General features: G+C 36.1%; 1 protein-coding gene across 1 annotated transcript in view; it reads right to left on the reverse strand.

Moving 5' to 3' along the window:
• Positions 1-415: 415 nt before the first annotated feature.
• LOC138707817 (uncharacterized) overlaps positions 416-20,331 on the reverse strand; it is a 35,731-nt gene continuing 15,815 nt past the window's right edge. Inside the window, exons 2-3 of the mRNA XM_069837761.1 lie at positions 2,666-2,712; positions 416-2,574 (exon numbers count right to left, since the gene is read on the reverse strand). Coding sequence (XP_069693862.1) covers positions 704-2,574; positions 2,666-2,696 — 1,902 coding nt within the window. The 5' untranslated portion in view covers positions 2,697-2,712 and the 3' untranslated portion in view covers positions 416-703. The remainder of the gene's footprint in view (positions 2,575-2,665; positions 2,713-20,331) is intronic.

The raw sequence follows: 20,331 nt of genomic DNA on the forward strand, positions 1-20,331 counted from the left end.
AGAATATGAAACGAAAATATAATAACTTTATTATCCACACCTGTGAAGTAACGGTTAGAGCGTCTAGCCGTGAAACCAGGTGGCCCGGGTTCGATTCCCGGTCGGGGAAAGTTGCCTGGTTGAGGTTTTTTCCGGGGTCTTCCCTCAACCCAATATGAGCAAATGCTGGGTAACTTTCGGTGTTGGACCCCGGACTCATTTCACCGGCATTATCACCTTCATCTCATTCAGACACTAAATAACCTAAGCTGTTGATAAAGCGTCGTAAAATAACCTAATAAAATAAAAATAAATAACTTTATTTACTCCAATTAAATTGTAGGCCTATACCTCGCTTTAAGAAACATTATGAGAACATTAGAGCAGCACCGTTCGGTAAGAATTTTTTCATATTTTAAGAAAATTCTGCCATCAGTAGACTATGAATTAAATACACTGTGGTGTAATTTATTCCTCAGACATTTTCTTTCTTTACACAATAATTCTTACACAAAATAAAATATGCATCATAATCCACATTATCGTGTACAAAAATATATAATTTTAAATACGAATATAAATCAAATTTCATGCATTGTAAGGTATATAAATACGTTTTAATTTTATCTTAACAAGCTATGTCTCAGCAAGTATATATCATTTAGGAGTAATATATCTTTAAAAAATTTAAAATTATTCCAGGAAGAGACATTGAAAACTTGAATCAAAAACTCTGCAGTTGCTTTCTCTCCACTAATACATTTTTTCTGCTCCAGCAGATAAAACCCAATAAAGCGTAATTGACAATGACTGCAATTGATAGGAATGCTACAGCGAAATTTCCGACCGATTCCCTACTATCTGCCGTAAGGGATTCCGATCTGATGCTCATGTTCGATATGTGAGTATGAGAGCTTTCATTGAGGAGCTGCAAATTGGGAACTCTGGGTATATAAATGTCTTCTATCAGCGAATCAGTTGAATTATATCCGAAGTTATCGTTCGGGTAGAGAATTGTGCCTTCTCCCGAGTATGTGTATGCATTGGGAATGTCTCTGAGTACACCAGTACCGTTCACGTGAATCATATCCGGACGAAAGTTCTCCCCTATGCGCATTATCCTGGTTCTGCGCGGAACACTATACACCCAACCACCGTCTGTACGAATCCACACAGCCTGGAAATTCGGCGGTACCACTCTTGTCTTGCAAGTCTTGATTATCTCCTCCTCGTCTCCTCTGACAAGATTTAGCGAACATCTCGAGCCGTCGAATACTGGGAATATCACTGGACATAAATACAAGTTGGCACCTCTTACACATTCGTCAAGAACTTTAGAGGATATCTCTGCAACTTTCTGCAGGTCTTTTGACGTCAGTATATAATCTGACGGCGGTGCTATTTCCAGAAATTTTCCTACTGCTTCCTGGTACACCGGCAAAGAATACGGCTCAAGAAGATGAAAAATCCGATTGGTAGACTTAAGCGGCAATTTTACGAAGATTCGTATCGAGTTAGCTGTAGCGAGAGCTCGCACAGAGGCGTAAGTGTAGTACTCATATACAGCATCCTCCTCGACAAGTGTAAGGGGATACACATCATCAGGGAGCTTTCTCGAGATGTTCCTAAGGATCTGGACGAGTTGGATTGGCGAGATGATATTCGGACTCAGTCTGCCGGTGGCCGTGGTGTCGAGTGCCTCAAGTAGACCAGTGAGATAAGTGTCCACATTAAGTAGCCGTGTCTCCATCACACGCATGCTCGACGTCACATTGACTACCAGACTAAGCTGGTTAGAGAGCTGCCTGTGCGAAGACTCCCACTGACTTATAGCCATGTTAAGAGCCTCAGCCACCACAATTATGCTTTGTCTATTCTCTTCGCTCTTCAACTCCAAGTTATTTATTATCATGAATTGCCTATCCAAAGTCCTCGCAATATTTCTGATTACCTGTGCATTTTCATCGATCCTCTCATCTAAGTCAATTTGGACACCTTCGTGTTGGGACAGCAAGCTGCCGAGATGCAATTGGTAGTCCCTCATCCTCTCGAACTTCTCATTGAGAACCATCAGTTCTCTGTCTGTACTACTCCCGAACAACCACTTCATGATGTGATCAATTCCCTGTGTTGCCACTCCCGATACGAATCCCGATACAGCTCCTTCTATTATGGACGATACCCATCTCTTGTTTCTAACTTGGAAAATGGTACTATCTTTCCTGGGAAGCATGTTCTCAAATATCTTTATCTTACTTTCTATCTTTTTCACAATCGGCTCTATGATTTCTATCTCGCGAGCGATGGACTCTCGGAAAAAGTGCAGATCCTCTGACTGATTATTGAGTTGTCGTCTGATTTCCGGAAACAAGTTCCTCGCTTCAGCGACCAGCTGTGCGACTTCGGTAATATTGAACTCCTTGGCCACCGTCCAGCTCTGTCCCGTTATGAGAACTTTTCCGCGATCCTTGAACACGATACCGGACCCGATGTTCCTGGAGTAGTTCACAGTCTGTTCCGTTGGGGTGGGCTCCGTTGCATTTTCTTGAACGTTCAAGCCGCTGCATGTCAACAAGTCGATCAGCATCATTAATCCTGCAATGTACAGGCACAGTTTAAATCTGAATCCAAGAAGGAATAGAAGAAGATTTACTTGGACTGTTAACCAAGAATTACTTTCACATACCTAAATGGAATGTCAAAATCTTCAAAGCCATGTCGGTAGATTATACACTGCAACAGAAAATAAATATTTACTGAAAAAGTCTCACTTGTTACACATTTTTACTTTACTTTGCGATTTTTATATTTGTGCACAGTTAAAATAGAACTGCAACACCTGGACATACATACATACATACATACATACATACATACATACATACATACATACATACATACATACATACGTGCATACATACATACATACATACATACATACATACATATATGTCCACATCTGTGGAGTAACGGGTAGCGCGTCTCGCCGCGAAACCAGGTGGCCCGGGTTCGATTCCCGGTTGGGGCAAGTTACCTGGTTGAGGTTTTTCTGGGGTTTTCCCTCAACCCAATATGAGCAAATGCTGGGTAACTTTCGGTGATGGACCCCGGACTCATTTCACGGGCATTATCACCTTCATTTCATTCAGACGCTAAATAACCTAAGATGTTGATAAATCGTCGTAAAATAACCTACTATAATAAAAAATATATACATAAATACATAGTCACATTGACTTTTATATACATATTTATGATCAAGGACTATACTCTGTTTCTTATAAAGATGGAAGTTTCCCGCTGAAATTTCAAACGTTTTGACCATCTCCACTTCTAGGCGGGACTGCTATATAGGGCGTTTCAGAACTAAGTTTACAAAATACTAAAAATTCGAATAAAGGGTTATGTGAATGCAAAATACAATTCTCTAATTTTTCTCATTGTACTTAAAAATTAGTTGCGAGGGCAACAATGTCGCCAAGTTCCATTAAATATTTCCGAACTTCCGGCAAAACATCGTATAACTGGATATAAAACCTTCTTTACATGAAGCAAGTAATGTCCGTCTTAAAACTTCCTGATTTCCTGATCAAAAGTGTCCAATGTAACAGGAGGGTCGCGAAGACGTTGTTTGGAAGGAGTTTTAAGATTTTCTCGCGATTCATTTTCGTTCATGTAACTATAGGCTATACCGAAATATTAGACACACCAGTCGCTTTAAAACAAGTGTTCTCCCCAAAATTTGACTAGCGGAAACTGATTATCTCCTACTTCTTGCATTGTCATATATTTGCTCTGGAAATACATATAAACACTACACATGACTTACTTTATATCAGCGTTTATGTAATGTCTTTTACCACCTATTAAACAGAAAGCAATTACTCAGCATAACAAGCACAATATTCATCACCTTTAGTGAAAAGCAATCGAGAATGACGTGTTTAAAATTGAAATTAATAGGTTACAAGCAGACATATACTGAGGGAGAATAACAAAGAAAGTTAACGTGTTGTGGGAACATCCTGTCAAAAAGGTGTGCGGTAGTAAATAGCACACTCCTAATCCTTCTTCTTGCTGATTGATAAGGTTCGCCCTAACGTTTAAACTCAACAGCGGGAAGTTTCCTTCTGTATAAAATACAGAGTATAGCCACGCAGTCGGCCCGGGATAAGAGTTCCGGTCATATGTGACATTTTTCATTGAAAAATCCATTGTGACACTTGTAGTGCACTTTGGGTTTTTCTCGAGGTTCTCCAGTTTCCCCACGTTAGGCACCAACATCATTCCTTCTTACTTGCATTACATTATCATTCCATAGCATTCCGCTATTGCAGGCTTGTGTAGGAACGAGTAGGGTTACCTACTGTACTTGAAACTTGCTTACTCAGCGAACCTTAGTTTAGTCAATTGCTTTGTGTTGGGAATGTGCATGCTGGAAGGTAGGCGTAATAAATTGTTGGGTCGTAGTCAACCCGCAATCGTGAAGTAAACGAAAATATGTTATAATGAAATATCCCTGTCACTATAGCTGGAAATACAATAGATTGACATTAGGTATATGGCTGGCTATTTTTTTCAAAAACAAGAATTTGTAACGAACGACTCACCAACTGGAGTATTCAGTATTTGTTATTCTCTATCTCAGTATCTAGGAATACGCGTACGAATTTCGTAATCCCACTTTTGAATTACTTTTTATGAAAGGAATTGTTTATATTGGAGATCCCATATTTCACCTTTTGGAACGACTATTCTGTCTGATATTCTTATTGTTTTTCTTTAAACTTTAATGAACAACCCTACCCTCGTTTGCGTGTGAAATTGTTCATATTTAATGATTGCTGTGTCAATTTCATTTTAATATTAAATATATTTTCTTTTAAGGACATACTTAAATATACAATTTTAAATTATTTTAACACATAAACACACTAGCCCTATTCAACACCTATTATCTCCGACATTCAAGATCTATAGTTAAATCTAAGATAAATAACACATCATTCAACATTTTCAGGAAAAAAATATATCGTATGTAAAATCACTTTTAAAAGCACTACACGTAAATTAATATTAAAAACTCAAAAATATTTATATTACCGGACAATGGAATGAGGAAAACCAACAGTGATAAATAACACAGATATTTAAATACATACAAACACAATGCAATGTTGCACGAAGGTTATTAGTTTTTATATTCACTTACTATGAGAGAAGACACTGACGTCACATTAAACAATTTAAGACATATGGCACGCACATTTTTGCTCACTTTTCCTCCTAGACTTAATAATGTTAACATTACATGAATCTGCTTTAACATTTTTTTCTTGTTACATTCCCTTCATCGTTCTCATACTCTCAATAAAATTTAAATTTAAATTATTTCTACAGACACAAATTCTCTTAACACCATCAATTTTTTGAAACAAATCTAATTATAATTAAATTTCTATTAATTAATTTGTTTCACTAATAATTACTTATAGCATGGTAATGTTTGCTTAAAATAGTTAGAGATTCTATAGAAACGGATGTTCTGCAGAATTTCACAGTTCAGAATGAACAAATCCAAAATTTAGATACGTTTTTAGATATTATTTTTAACCACAGTCTTACTACAAGTAAGAAAAGGAGTTCATTTCACTCTAGTCTATTATCCTTTTCTTTCTTCCTTTACCTTAGTTTAACCTGTTCCTTTTAGGTTCATTTATACGATCCACGCCACAAGGACCTTAGAGGGCCGCGACCTGTGGGGAGAGGAATTAATCTATTGGATCACATACATACTTTTTTGACCACACAAGAACATGGAGGCCTTCCTGGATGAGGGATCAGGTCAGTCTATTATCCTTCTGGGATAAAATATTACCAATGAAATTATAAAGATAGATTCTTACCTACTCAAACCAATACAAAATCTTTAAATATTTCCCAAAAAATATTCATAAAAATTCGATTTCTGAGACAATGTTTGACTTTCCATATTTTGACTAACGCTTTTTATGCTTTTAATTATCTAAAAATTTAGAAAAAGGAACGGATGGCATTATCCATTGACCACTACGTCTCTTTTACCCTAGAAAAACCGGCATGTTTAATGCTATTGCAGCAGGATAAGTCACATTCATTCCTAGGATGTTCTTAAATAGTTTAATGTAACGTCAGTTTCTCAGGTTGAGAAAACTCATGCAAATAATAGAAGCATAAAGAATTAAGACGATACTAGGTTATTTCGCATTCTTATTGATTAAATTATTTGTCACATTCACATTCAGCACGAAGTTAATATGAAAATAAAAATAAACTTCTTTATATGGAGTCTTGTATGATCATATAATAATATTCATATTACACCTCGTCATGAAAAAGAATGCAGCTGGAAAAATATTTTCTCGAGAATTAAAACTGACCCCGTGGAGAAAATGCGTCTTTTCCATTAATCACATTATCGCCCTGGACAAGCCATAATATATACCGTAATTAGATTCTTATAAAGATTTTTCCTTTTTACTAGAGCATGGCTTGGCACCTAGAGCGATTTATACTCTCACACGGGGAGCCATATGACTTCTCTTCAACCCTTTTCTTCCTCGCCAAACACCGCGCAGCGTTGATATCGTAACGGGTGAATATTAAGCGTTCCCGTTTAGAGTTTGGATCCGCGCTAGGTGCTCAGCCCTGCACTAGAGGTCATTGCACGAAACACAAAATACACTTTCTCCCTGTACAGTAACAAAGGTGAACTGAGAGAAGTAACTGCTTCATTTGAAGGGCTGAATTTACAAGTTCTACGAATACACCTCTTTTCTTTTCCCTTTCCTTATCATGTTGTTACTTCCAAAATAATTAACAAATTGGAACAAATCTCAACATTACTTGGCATACCAGGATTTTATGTTCATTGAAATGAAGGCACTACTTCTGTTTGAAAAATGCAAAGCATATTTTTATTCTTATGGTGCGACTACCAAACTTAATACTCTAGGTCAGTGGTTTCCAAACTTTTTTGATCGCGGATCCCTTTCGACTCGAAAAAGATTCACGGATCCTCAAATTAAATTAATCACTAGATTAATATAGATGTAAATATAATATGATTCTTTATTTATATTCTTACGTATTTAACATCGACTATATGGAATACAAGGTAATCTATGGCGAATCCTCGGCCTCATCTCGCCAAATATCATCTCGCTATCACCAATCTCATCGACGCTAAATAACCTAGTAGTTGATACAGCGTCGTTAAATAACCAACTAAAATAAAAAAAATCGACTATATGTCTACAACTACTTGTACATTAATTATCATGTACAGTCATGAGTTCATAAACATGCAGTAGTATTTGTAAACTACGTGTACTTTTTTCAGTTATTACATGCATAATTATAAAAAGAATACTTTCAAATTGCTAATATGAAGAATGGTGTTGTTTCCTCATCTCAAAAATTTCTTTCAAGTTGAGGACGATGGAAGAAAGTTGAATTCTCATTTCTGATGTGGCAAACAGGAGATGGCGAAATTTTGATATGATACTTAACACTTTGTTACATAGCACACAAAGGGCGTCAGGAACAACTTTATTGCCTGTATACGTAAATTCAAGAGCCAAATATGATTTATTATATTTTCCTTCTTTGGTTGATTCACCCGTCTTTAAATTAGCAGTAGGCCTAATTGGGTGTGATATATGACAAGGTGATCGACTGGTTTCTCAATTTGTAGAGCTGTCAATTTTATTGTATTTTATTAGCCACTGATCCGTTGAGATGACACTATATAATAGGAAAATTAAAATTATTCGTAGAGCAAAGTGCCCAAAACCGGACCCCAATGTTGTTTTTGATTTAAAAAAAATATAAAACAGTAAAAAATTATGTTTTAAAAGCATGTAATATTTACTTTATAATGTTATGCACCATTTACATTTTACTTTTAGAAAATATAATTAAAAATTGGTATGAAAAAAAATATTTTCAATAAACTTACACTTTGGCGATTTGAAAAATAGTTGCCGAAATCGGACCCCTTGTAAAAATAATCAAAGTAACACTAAACAAATTCGGAAAAAAGGTATTAAATGAGAGAAAACATAATCTAGTTTCAAGGTATAAGTATAATATTACAATTACAGGTTTTAGTTTTTAAAAAGAGATATAGGATGTATTCAAAAAAGATACACAAAACGTACAACAGAATTAAATCGTTTAGCGACAAAAATCGCAGATGTTCATGTCCTTTTCAGTCCCAGCACATAACGCAAATGACCCAAAGTTCCCCTTTAGAATCCTCCGAAAATTTTCTGTCACAAAACACACATACCAAGCATCATCTTTGGATAGGAAAACTTTCAAGAAGAGATCCAATTCAGATATTCCAGAGGTCACGTTGTTTTCATATTCAGTGCTTGATTCTCACATTTTTTCACAAAATTTAGACGCTTTTTCATGAGCCCTTTCCCTTTTCTTGAAGGCTGTACTTCTGAACCACGTCCATGGCCGCGATTGCTTTTGCGTCCTTGAGCACGATTCCGTGCTTGTTGTTCAGCTTCCATTGCTTCTTTAGCTTTCTTAGCTTCCACCAATTGGGCTTCATAAGACGTAGATGTGATGATCGTAGAACTGCAGATCTTTCGCCCCCTATTCGAGAACCTCTCATTTAATTTTGGAATGGGAGTGATGTCAAACGGGCTTGTCTTAGAAGATGTGGAACCCTGAGGATCCTCAAGTGTAGCTGATGACAGAGGAACACCCTGACCTGCCGAAGATGTTGATCGTTGATTTGGGTCAAATTCTACAATAACTTGTGGTTCGTTCACGTCACATTCTTCTCCGTTCTCTGGAAAGCTCTGATTTTCTGCTGTTTGTTTCTTTAACACAGATTCATAGAAAGAGAAATCTCGTTTTTGTTTGCCTCTTCAATGTATTCGGCATCTGAAAACAGCTTCTTGTTCAAGGGTTGCTTTAAATCCATTGATTGCTATTTGAGCTGTTTGGCATCTAATATAGGCTTTGCCAAACAGGTCCATTGCATCAAAAGCACTGGCAGCACGTTCATTGTGCCTTATCCACTGCCTGATTTCCTTGCTGTAGTGAACTTTCAGGGGAACCATGAAAGTTTTGTTCAAAGATTGTAGTTTGTGTGAAGAATGAGGTGGCAGCGGCACAATTGTAACATGATTTGTTTTTGCCAAGTTGATCAGATCAATATTCTGAGTGTGGCTAAAGTGGCCATTCAAGAGCAACAGCACAGGTTTTTCCTTTGTAGGATTGGCAAACTCGATGAAGTGTCGAAACCACTGAGTGAAGGAGTTCATTTGGATCCACCCTCAATGACACCCTGTAAAGATTGTTCCTTCCTTCCCCATTATTCTCTTGAAATTTGGAACAAAATTCCAATAGAATAAGATTGTGTACAAATACAGGTAGACTTTAAACATGAAAAGATAAGGGGTCCAGTTTAGGCAACTGAAGGGGGTCCGGTTTACGCGACTATAGCCAACATTTTGTTAACTCAATAGATTTTTAACCAAACATCTAAATTAAACGGTTTAATGACAAGCAGTAACCTTAAACCTTACCATTTAAGGATATATATATAGATCGAATGGCTTAACTGCCAATATCTAGGAGAAAAAAAAAACAAAAAATGTAGCACAGTGTAAAAACTTTTTCCACTGTCAAAACATGTAATTGCGGACTGATGAGCAACAAGTGAAGCGGGCGACGAGTGTGCTCCGCTACAGATTGGTAGAAGCCTAAACTACTATTTACACTTAGTACTGCTAGAGTTCAAGAGAATGCAGAGCCAGGAGACCGGGGGTCCACTTTAGGGGGAGGAGTCCGGTTTAGGGCACTTTCCTCTAATATTAATATGTTATTAACATTAATACGTTGTTATTAACACAGTTTAACACGAACTCCTTAAATAAGCATGATCGTACTGAATGAATGAAAACCGACTTCACAATAAAAGTAGCAAAAACAGAACGCTTGTACAACAATGGACGAAATTCGTTTCTTTTTAAAAATAAGTGTCAAAATTTATTGCTGACTAAATAACATTGTTAATCAAATTTATTTTACATTAAGACATTAAGTCTCCAAACACATTAAAAAAAACTTATTCTTACACTGTTAGTCTCGAGCGAAAAAACTGCATTCTCACACACACACACACACACACACACACACACACACACACACACACACACACACACACACACACCAAGCAAATAAGAACTAACTAATAACTCGCCTCCCTCGACAAGCAGACAAACATTTTCAATAGAATTGACTACCTTAACTGAAAGTCGTGTTTTTTACAACAGTTAGAAAGCCAGTCCACGCAAGAATGAGATCTGATCATCTACCCTTGTCGATTTACTGACTTTCACAAGTATAGTCGCGTACATTACTGTACAATCGCGCCGAGGAAAACGGTTGTTTTGTATGTTATTTATTTCAAAATATATATTACCAACCGCGGATTCCCTGCGGAGCACACTTTGGGAACCACTGCTCTAGGTGGTCCTCAAGACAATGGACAAATTGTGAAATGTGTTGGTTTCATTTCAAAACAATACTACTTAGCATAAATTCTCAGAATTTACATTTCAGAGAGTGACATAATAAAACACAATATCTATCATACATTTCATTCAATTGGCTTCAGAATGAACACTTTCTCTTTTCTCTATATAATTAGCAATTAGCCAATTGCCACTAAAAATGCAATGAAAAATATGATACCACAATACCTTTTTTAGTTCTAATTTTCGAGATATCTATTGAAATTATTAAAGAAACAAAATAGACTGAGAAGTGTTACAGTAAGATTTGTGTGAAAAGGTAATAGAACAGTGGTCCATTCTTTATTATTATTCGCTATTTAAAGATACTCTATCAACTACGACATTATTATCTGATGTAGGTGGAATTGGTGGTATCGAAATGGTACTTTGACGGAATGAGGTCGAGGATTCGCCATTCGTCTTAAGGTGCGTACACACTTAGCGGACGAACAACGAACGAACGACAAACGAAAGCATTCGCTTATTGAAATCGGAACGTGTGTACGTCGCAGCAAAGGCAAACCGATCGTTTGGTTTGCCTTCGGAAGTGATCCGTCGCTTGTCGGTACATCAAAGAAAGTTGGTATTCGTTGTGGACGGGATTTGCCACTAGTTTGTAGTTTGTAGCAGAACTCAGCGCTTAGTTCAATTTCACCAACAGGATGTCGAAACTGGAGTGGACGGAAGACGCTGTTATAAATATTATTAATGAATATACGGAGCAGGAAACTTTATGGAATCCCAAGCATCCTACTTACCACAATAAAGTAAGAAAACATTATATTTGGGAAGCTATTGGAAAGATGTTCGTTCAGCTGCAAGGTAGTCGAGTCAAACACGTGCAAAATTTGAACATTATTTTTGTTTATTTATTTTCAGTGGATACATATGTGTTGTTTACTGTAGGGAGCAGAAGTCAAAAATGAAAATTGAGTCTCTACTGACATCATTCCGAGGAGGGAAAGACAGAAGTCCACAAAAAGATCTGGAATGGGTCGTGATGAAGTGTAGGCTACGAGTCAACTTGGTTTGCATATAAACATATGTCGTTCATTTTGGACAAATTCATGCCCAGAAAAAACAAAGTTCCAACCTTGTGCACACAAAATAAGTTATTGGTACTGAAAAGTGCCTTTTCGTAAGCATAATGCGCATTCGACAAACACAGACAAATCTCTCTTTTTAGAATTTTAAGATAATTATAGCAAGTGAGGTATCCGTATATTGAAACTTTCCCCTGTCTTGCAGTCGTACCTTAATAAAATCTTCCAGTTCCTCAATATACTTCTGGAACAATCCTGTTTCGACACTTTGAATAAATCATTAAACTTGTATACGAATCTCCTGTAGCGAGATATCGAAGTGTTAATGCTAGCCTTAACTGAATAGGTATTGTTTCTCGCCAGCCTGTGTCTTTCTTGGAAAATTTTGGCCCTATTTTGCACAGTAATATTTCGAAGTCTGTTTCTGAAATGTGACAGAAGTTATGAAATTGTTCCGATTCCATTCGATGTACATCATGAAGCAAGTCAGTGCCTCTATATTGATTGATAGAGTGACCTCTGCCACCATCGCCTTTTGGTTTTTAACTTTCTTTTTGTTAAACTGCCTGTAATAACAACGGCTGCACTTGCTATAATTATATTTTCGTCTGTCATCATTGGGGATAATCAGCGAACGTGAATGTTTTCTGACCATTTGCTGATGATGTGTACGTCGTTGCTTCAAACAGCGAACGAGCAACGAAGTTTCGCTTCATTATTCTTTCATTGTTCGTTCGCTAAGTGTGTACGCACCTTTAACGTTAACAAAATGTCGGAAAAAAATCCAACTAGGTAATCAGCCAGACGGGTTTAGAAAACATTCCAAGCGCAGACTGGGATCAGGAGACCAGCTCCTTACTCCCGAGCTTTGTCGATGGTTCTTTGTTTATTCTTATTAATGCAGTGTTTTTCTTTCGATTGGGACCGCGAGTGCACGGGAAGTCTTTGCAATAAAGATCGCGTCTTGAACCAGATTTATCGCTCGATTACTCTCTGCTCACTGTACAGTTGTCTCTACTTGCTCATCAGCGTGTAGCAATGATATTAATGTAATTTTCAGTCTTTCTGCTTTTACATACATTTACTATTATTAAAGTGTATTATTGAGCCAGTGTTATTAATTACAGTGTGCTAGTAAGGTAAATTACATTTTATTAAAATGCCACTGCAAAATTAAAAATACAACAGAGCATTTTATGTACGAATATGACACATGCCATAACGAGAGGTAGAAAGTTCATAATTGTATATCTGTGTACAGGCCTATAAGCGAAATTTATTAAGTGGACATTTCTAGAATGTCTATTTTGAAATAGCGAATTTATTTCAGCATATTGGCACATTCGAACATTATTCTGCATTCAATAAGCAGATTTTAATTTGTTTTGCGTATTATTTGCATGTAAGCGCAAAAAAAAAAAATAAATAAAATAAACATACCGACTTATAAAATGTATCATTTTTTCCTTTTTGTACTGTTTAAGTACAAGTTTTATTCACACAATTTATTTAACTGTCGGCAGGACCAATACAATAATACATTCACATTTTATTCTGACTTTTCTCTTAATTATTTCCGTAGGCCTATGCACAAACCGCAAACAAGACGAACGGCAAAACGCTGGATTAACAGCAATGAACAGATCAGTTTGCACTTGATTTCATTTAGAATAAGTAATTCAGAATGAAGAAAGATAAAATTAAAACTTTATAAATGGATAGGACAAGCGGGAGAAAAATGCTTCTCCTCTAATTGAGACGTGTTGTTTTGCGTTTGCGCCACAGAACTACGCATAATATTTTATATTAATATATATATATATATATATGTATATATTTATTTATTTATTGGGTTATTTTACGACGCTGTATCAACATCTAGGTTATTTAGCGTCTGAATGAAATAAAGGTGATAACGCTGGTGAAATGAGTCCGTGGTCCAGCACCGAAAGTTACCCAACATTTACTCGTATTCGGTTGAGGGAAACCCCGGAAAAAACCTCAACCAGGTAACTTGCCCCGACCGGGATTAAAACCCGGACCACCTGGTTTCGCGGCCAGACGCGCTAACCGTTACTCGACAGGTGTGGACAGCAGTTATTGAATTTCTGACGGCAGAAAATGTTAGTGGAGCCGAAATTTATCGCCGTATGAAGAATGTGTATGGTACCGGTAATGAGTGTCTATCACGTTGTACAGTGTTTAGATGGTGTCGTGCATTTAGTGAAGGACGTATGAGTAGAGATGGGAACGATATATCGGTTTTTACGAAATACCGATATTTTCGTTTCGATATAGCGATATATCGATATCGAAATTTTGATTCAATATATCGTGTAATAGATCGGTTTTATCATAAATTTATAGTTTTTTTTTGTGGAATTATCATTATCAACAACAACAAAATCCACACTAGACAACTCCGATAATTCCCGAGAGATGGCGCTACTGAAGGTGGACAGTTACATAATTGTGCAACCTCACTCAATACTTTGTTCTAATTGGCTGGACTGGAATTCGAATTCAAACTGTTTAATATGCAGCACCAAATTCAAAATGCAGCGTGTGTGAACGTGAGACAGACAGGAGGTTTATCTACTACTGTTTTAATATTGTTATTAATGTTCTCCAAGGCAGGAGCGACTCTCACCCTGAAAGGGAACCGTCTGACTTCAAAACGGGTATCAGAACTTTTATTTCTATATTCTGAAATGGAAAGAGAAACAAGGATTTAATACCGATGTGACATTTGTTTACGTCTATGATTTCTATGTACAACCTAATGCTGACATTCTATTTTCTTATATCTTTTAGTGCATAAAAATTCTATCCCTATAATCATCAACATTGTTGTTTGGAATGTTGGAGTGTAACAATAACTTGCAATGGAAACTTACTATAGAAGGATTGTGACAAATCAGCTGTGCAGTTAGTTAAAACTTGTGATATTCTAAGTACGGTTTACTTACATTTAAAAATAATTACAAGTTCTGTTTACTTACATTTAAAAATGGTTACGTTGTTAGGTAGAAAAAAGCATTATATCTGTATCCTGGATTGAATCATATATAACATTAGAATAATTGAATCGTGTTCCAATATCAAAAACTCAACCATGTAGAGTTCACTTAACTCTTTCCCACTTTGTCATTTTAGCTCCTTTGCCTAAACCATAATTTTTATTTAGGTTAGGACCTACGTTCATCGTATGGTATTGAAAATGTATTGTTTATTTTTACAATTTTACATTTATGCTTTTGACTGTTATGATGTTAATTTCAATGGTAAGAAGGAAGATTAAAATATAAGTAATTTTATTTTAATACAGTAAATGCACGCCTGAAAATGCAATTTTCTAACGGAATAGCGATATATCGATAATCGTTCGATATATCGATATATTTTCTGCAATATATATCGTTTATCGAAATTAGGTTTGCAATATATTCCAATATCAATATATCGGTATTTAATTTATTTCCTCGTGAGCACTAAGGACATGCCTACACCCGGTCAAGCACACTTAGTCATCGACTGTAGCCGTAAACAACCGTGTGAGGGAGAATAGCAAAGACGTTGTAGTTGGAGAATCGCCACCAGACAAATTGCGGAAATACTATCCTTGGCAAAGGAACTGTTCACACCATTCTCCATAAACAGTTGGGATACCATAAAGTTTGCGCGCAATAGCATCTTTCTGAGGAGCAGAAGGCTCGGCGAATGAGTGTTTGCTTGGAGCATCTGCTGCGTTGCCAAGCAGAGGGGGGACAGTTTCTTTCCAAGAATGTGGCCGCAGATGAAACGTTGTGCCACCACTTCGATCAGTTCTCTGTCATCGTTGCGATTAAATTTTTGTATATCGGAATTTATGCCCAGGGGGCAGCATTTTTTAATGGTCCAGGGTGACAAAAATGGTGTCCACAAAAAAGATCCCCTTTTCACTGAAGTTACACAAATACTTATTATAGTTTACTTTTTAACTATCATTTAAGAGATAAATTAATTAAATCACTTCCTATGCAACGAAAATACATTACTTCTTTCTATGGACTTAAAAAATCATTAATAACAGACAGTTGACTTACTTCACTGAATTTGTCAATGATACGCCTGAAGTAGATGCATGTAATTATTTTACACAAATTTCCAACCAACACATCTTGGATAATCACTTGAACTTGAAAAGACACAGAATATATTACTCATAAACTTAGTTCTGCTTGTTATGAATTAAGACCCTTATCCACTATGAGCAGTACGCAATTAACCTATAATTGCATAGTTTGCATACTTTCATTCTAAAATGAAATATGGATAAATATTTTAATCTAACTCATCTCAAGCTAAACATATTTTTGTTTTGCTAAAAAGAGCAAGAAGAAAATAGATACCTAGATAAACATAAAGAGACTTCTTGTAAGACGACTTCCAAAATTTAGAATCTTGACTTTAACTTGTGAATATAATCATCCTTCCCCGATAATGTTTTATGTTAAAAATCAAGATATAATTAGTACTATTCAAAACGTTAAAATTTCAATAGGCCTACATGACAAAAATCAGACTTTCATTTATCCTTTATCAGTCTCAGTTGTTATGAAAACTGAGAACACTATTGACAATCTTCAATACACTTCCTTTTTATCTTTAAGTTTTAAGGGCCAAAAGACAAAATATAAAACTGAATTAACTCATGCCTCCTACTCAATTTGATAAATTGTTTATGCTTGTAAATGGAATTAATCTGCTTATTACGCATTATGTATTTCTATACAATTGTTTATTATTCCACATCTTAAGGCTACAATGCTAATGTAGGATAGCTTACATGGAGTACACTAAATTAAATTAAAATTAAAATCGTTTAAGATAATAGTGGGAGTTGCAGCAATAGAATACTCAAGATTAACTTCCGAATTTTCACTTTCACTTTCATTACTTGTATGATTTTCATACTCTGATACATCTACACTACCAGATGCATATACCTTTCTACAATAACATATGTTTTGTGTGTTTTGTTATTTGTAATCTGTTTTAAAATATGATTTAATATTTTGGAGTAATTATTCGGACAAGGAACTAAACATATTTATTTTATGAAATAAATATTTTGTTTAAAACCCAGTGCATATAAAACAACTGCTTCTAAGATTTTATTTTCAAACTACTAAATAATGACCTTTTCTTCATATTATACATGGTGGAGGGGGTATACATGCAAATATTTTGATATTTGTTCAAGAAAATTGCAAGTGAAATAATGCCCCAATTAATTTTTTCCCTTGCCCTTATAGTTTTTCCATAAATGTGTCACGTATTTTACGGTATGATGTTTTTATTAATGGCAGTACTATGAAACGCTTGTGAGTTTAGATCAGGCCTGCACAAGGTTTGCGCTCTCCGAGCCGGCTCACAGCTCATGAGCGGAATGCAAATATTAGCTGCGCTCTGTATAAGGTAGGACTGGAAGAAGGGGTGATCTCGTACAAAATATACACAAAAAGAAGTACTATTACGAGTGTTCATGAAATGAATTCCCTGTTCAGTCTTTGCAAAACTATCTTGGACTATTATTAATTAATAAAGAAATATTTATTTTACAGAAGTAATAGAAATTCTATAGCTACTTAAATGTATAATATCATATTGTTAAATTTTTATTTATCAGTACATGAAAACGAGGTTTTATGCTGTTGGCAGCTGAAAGGAACAGTAGCCTACCGATCATAATGAAACATCAGTTACAGATGTTCGATGCCTACCTTTATTAAAGTTGATTACAAAAAAAAAAAGTTGCTTACAAATATAAATGTTGAGCTAAACATGGCAATCATTTTCACAGCCAGCCTGTGTAGTCTTGGATATTATTGCTAATGTTTAGTCTTGTAAAACTCAACCAGGCTAGTAGTATTATTAAAACGATCTTTAGGTCACAAAGTAGATCAATAAGTTCGAGCTGTAAATCGTTAAATGTTATGTTTTAGGCCTATTTAACGACGCTCGCAACTGCCGAGGTTATATCAACGTCGTCCGTGTGTCGGAATTTTGTCCCGCAGGAGTTCTTTTATATGCCAGTAAATCTACTGACATGAGCCTGTCGCATTTAAGCACACTTAAATGCAATCAACCTGGCCCGGAATCGAACCCGCAACCTCGGGCATAGAAGTAATTAAGAAAGTACCTCTGATAAGACAATGTATTTCAAATTCATAAAAAATATATACCGACTGTACCTAACTCGGGTAATAATGCAGCTTTCAACTCTTGAACCTTTTCACTGCGATCTTCAGCAACATAACAACAGTAAGTATCTTTATGTCTGGACTCGTAATGACGCGTTATGTTATGTTTATTTCTACCTTTCAAAATGTTGTGGCAGATAAGACACTGAGTATTTACTCCAGCAGCTATGAAAAAATAAGCATTTTCCCATGCAACATTGAAAGAATTTGCCTGATGATCACTTTTCCGTCTTTTAGATTCCTCCATACTGTACTGTAGCAGTAGGTAAGCAACGTGAAACAGTTACTGAGAATGCACACTGCACTTCAATAGATAGCTGAGTGGTCGTTTCCTTCTCCTCTACCTATAGCAAGTCTATGTCATTCTGACGTATCTTCCTCTCCGCTTCGGCGAGCGGTAAACTCGGCTCTCCCGCTCCAAAGGAGCGCGCGCGCTCGTTGAGCGCTGTTTGTGCAGGTATGGTTTAGATTGTACGAACGTCTTTCGATATCACTTTTATACAGCGTATACAGTTAAGGGTGATTAACCTTGCAGGAACCGCACTGACTTAATGGAAGAATTCACTGATGCTGAATTGGCCAATATTCATTTCATGTAGGCTACAAAACAGCAAGAGAATCTGCAATCGTGGCAAGGGAGCTCTGTTGGCTACTATTTCCAAATCGTGGGATTCCAAATAGACTATTGTTCGTTGCTATTTACCAAAGACTATCTCGGACCGAGGATCGTGGACCGCGACGTGACGTTGTTTCCTTCGTAATGTGATACAAAGTTTCTAAAAAAAATTCTCTACTAATTACGAAAATATTAACCTTTGTTAACAGTTGAGAGATTTTTGTATTTCGTATGTTTCTTTTATTTCAATAACAATTTTTAAATGCGAATTTATTTCAGTAATTTCGCTTTAGTTTAGAAGTGAATACAATGTCATTTATAAAGCCCTTTTAGCTTGATAATTTAGATGACATTACTTTAAATTACTTTGTTTCATTGTAGTCTACCATATTTGTGAGAATAAGAATGTAGGCTGTGTTCGAAATTCGAAAGTATTACAGTACAAAATAAATAATGAATATAATCCCATTTGCTAATGTAAAAAGGTGATTGTGTTTGAATACACAATACATTATTTGCTAACCTGTTACACCACAAAGACCTTCATGGTAAGTCTGGACAGTAGACAACCTCCACACGCATAGACATCCGCGTAACTAGTGAGGTGTTCATAAAGAAAACAAATCGCCTGTAAGTATTAACTAACTTAAAAACATGGTATTCTGTCATGTCTAAAAAATAACTTCGAATATTAAGAAATTTGTTACATAATGTAGTTCAGTATACTATCCCAGAGTCGGCCTGGTTGCGGGTTCGATCCCGGCCCAGATGGATGGCATTTAAGTGTGCTTAAATGCGACAGGCTCATGTCAGTAGATTTACTGGCATGTAAAAGAACTCCTGCGGGACAAAATTCCGGCACACCGACAACGATGATATATCCTCGGCAGTTGTGAGGATCGTTAAATAAACCATAATAAAATAAAATAAAAATAAAATTACCTCTAAAATTATTTGCACGTATACCCTCCCATTTTGTATAGTCTAGTCGTACTTTCCCTAATGATTTTCTACGCGGATAGTCGAGAAATTTATAACACCAATGTAATAATAATAATAATAATAATAATAATAATAATAATAATAATAATAATAATAATCCATGATCCTACAACCTTTAAGGTCCCTGACCGAACAACCGACTGTTGGCCTCACATCAACATGCCGTAGCAGAGTTGGACGATCATATAAACAGAAAGGAGGTATCGTGTGCACGATAATCCATCAGCCGTTATAGTTAACTTTCGTAACCGGATTTCGCTACCTATCCTAGTTCTCTAAGTGCACCATGACGGTGTGTGAGTACTGGTCCCATACACTGGCCGAAATTTCATGAGAAAATTTCTTCCCCCATGAGAACTCAAACCAGCGCGCATTCCGTAACGCGAGTCCTAAACAGGACGCCTTAGACAACGACGCCATGTCTCGGGACATAAAACATCAATACTAGATATAAATACAATCTTCATTGCTACCAGTTTCTCTGACTTGTCTCTAGAAGGGTGTTTGCTTTGAATGCATGAGATCTATAGGCTTAATACTATAGTCTTGGAAATAAAGTTATAAATAGACAATAAAAATATCTATTGATATCTGCTCTCAAAATGTATCTGTATTTATGTTTTTATGTCAACAATTTTTTGAAATTTATACAGTAGTCAGTTTTGGAACTATGTTATGCATATGTACAGTACATCACCCAGCAATTCAGAAGAAATGAAAATCAAATTTTCAAGAGGAAAATTTAAACCGAACAGTATGAAACATCAGATTATTGTCTAAGCGGATGACGTGAATATGTTAGGAGAAAATCCACAAACGATTACGGAAAACACGAAAATTTTACTTGAAGCAAGTAAAGCGAT

The sequence above is a fragment of the Periplaneta americana genome, chromosome 10 (assembly GCF_040183065.1).
Source record: "Periplaneta americana isolate PAMFEO1 chromosome 10, P.americana_PAMFEO1_priV1, whole genome shotgun sequence".
In the NCBI taxonomy this organism is placed as follows: Eukaryota; Metazoa; Arthropoda; class Insecta; order Blattodea; family Blattidae; genus Periplaneta; species Periplaneta americana.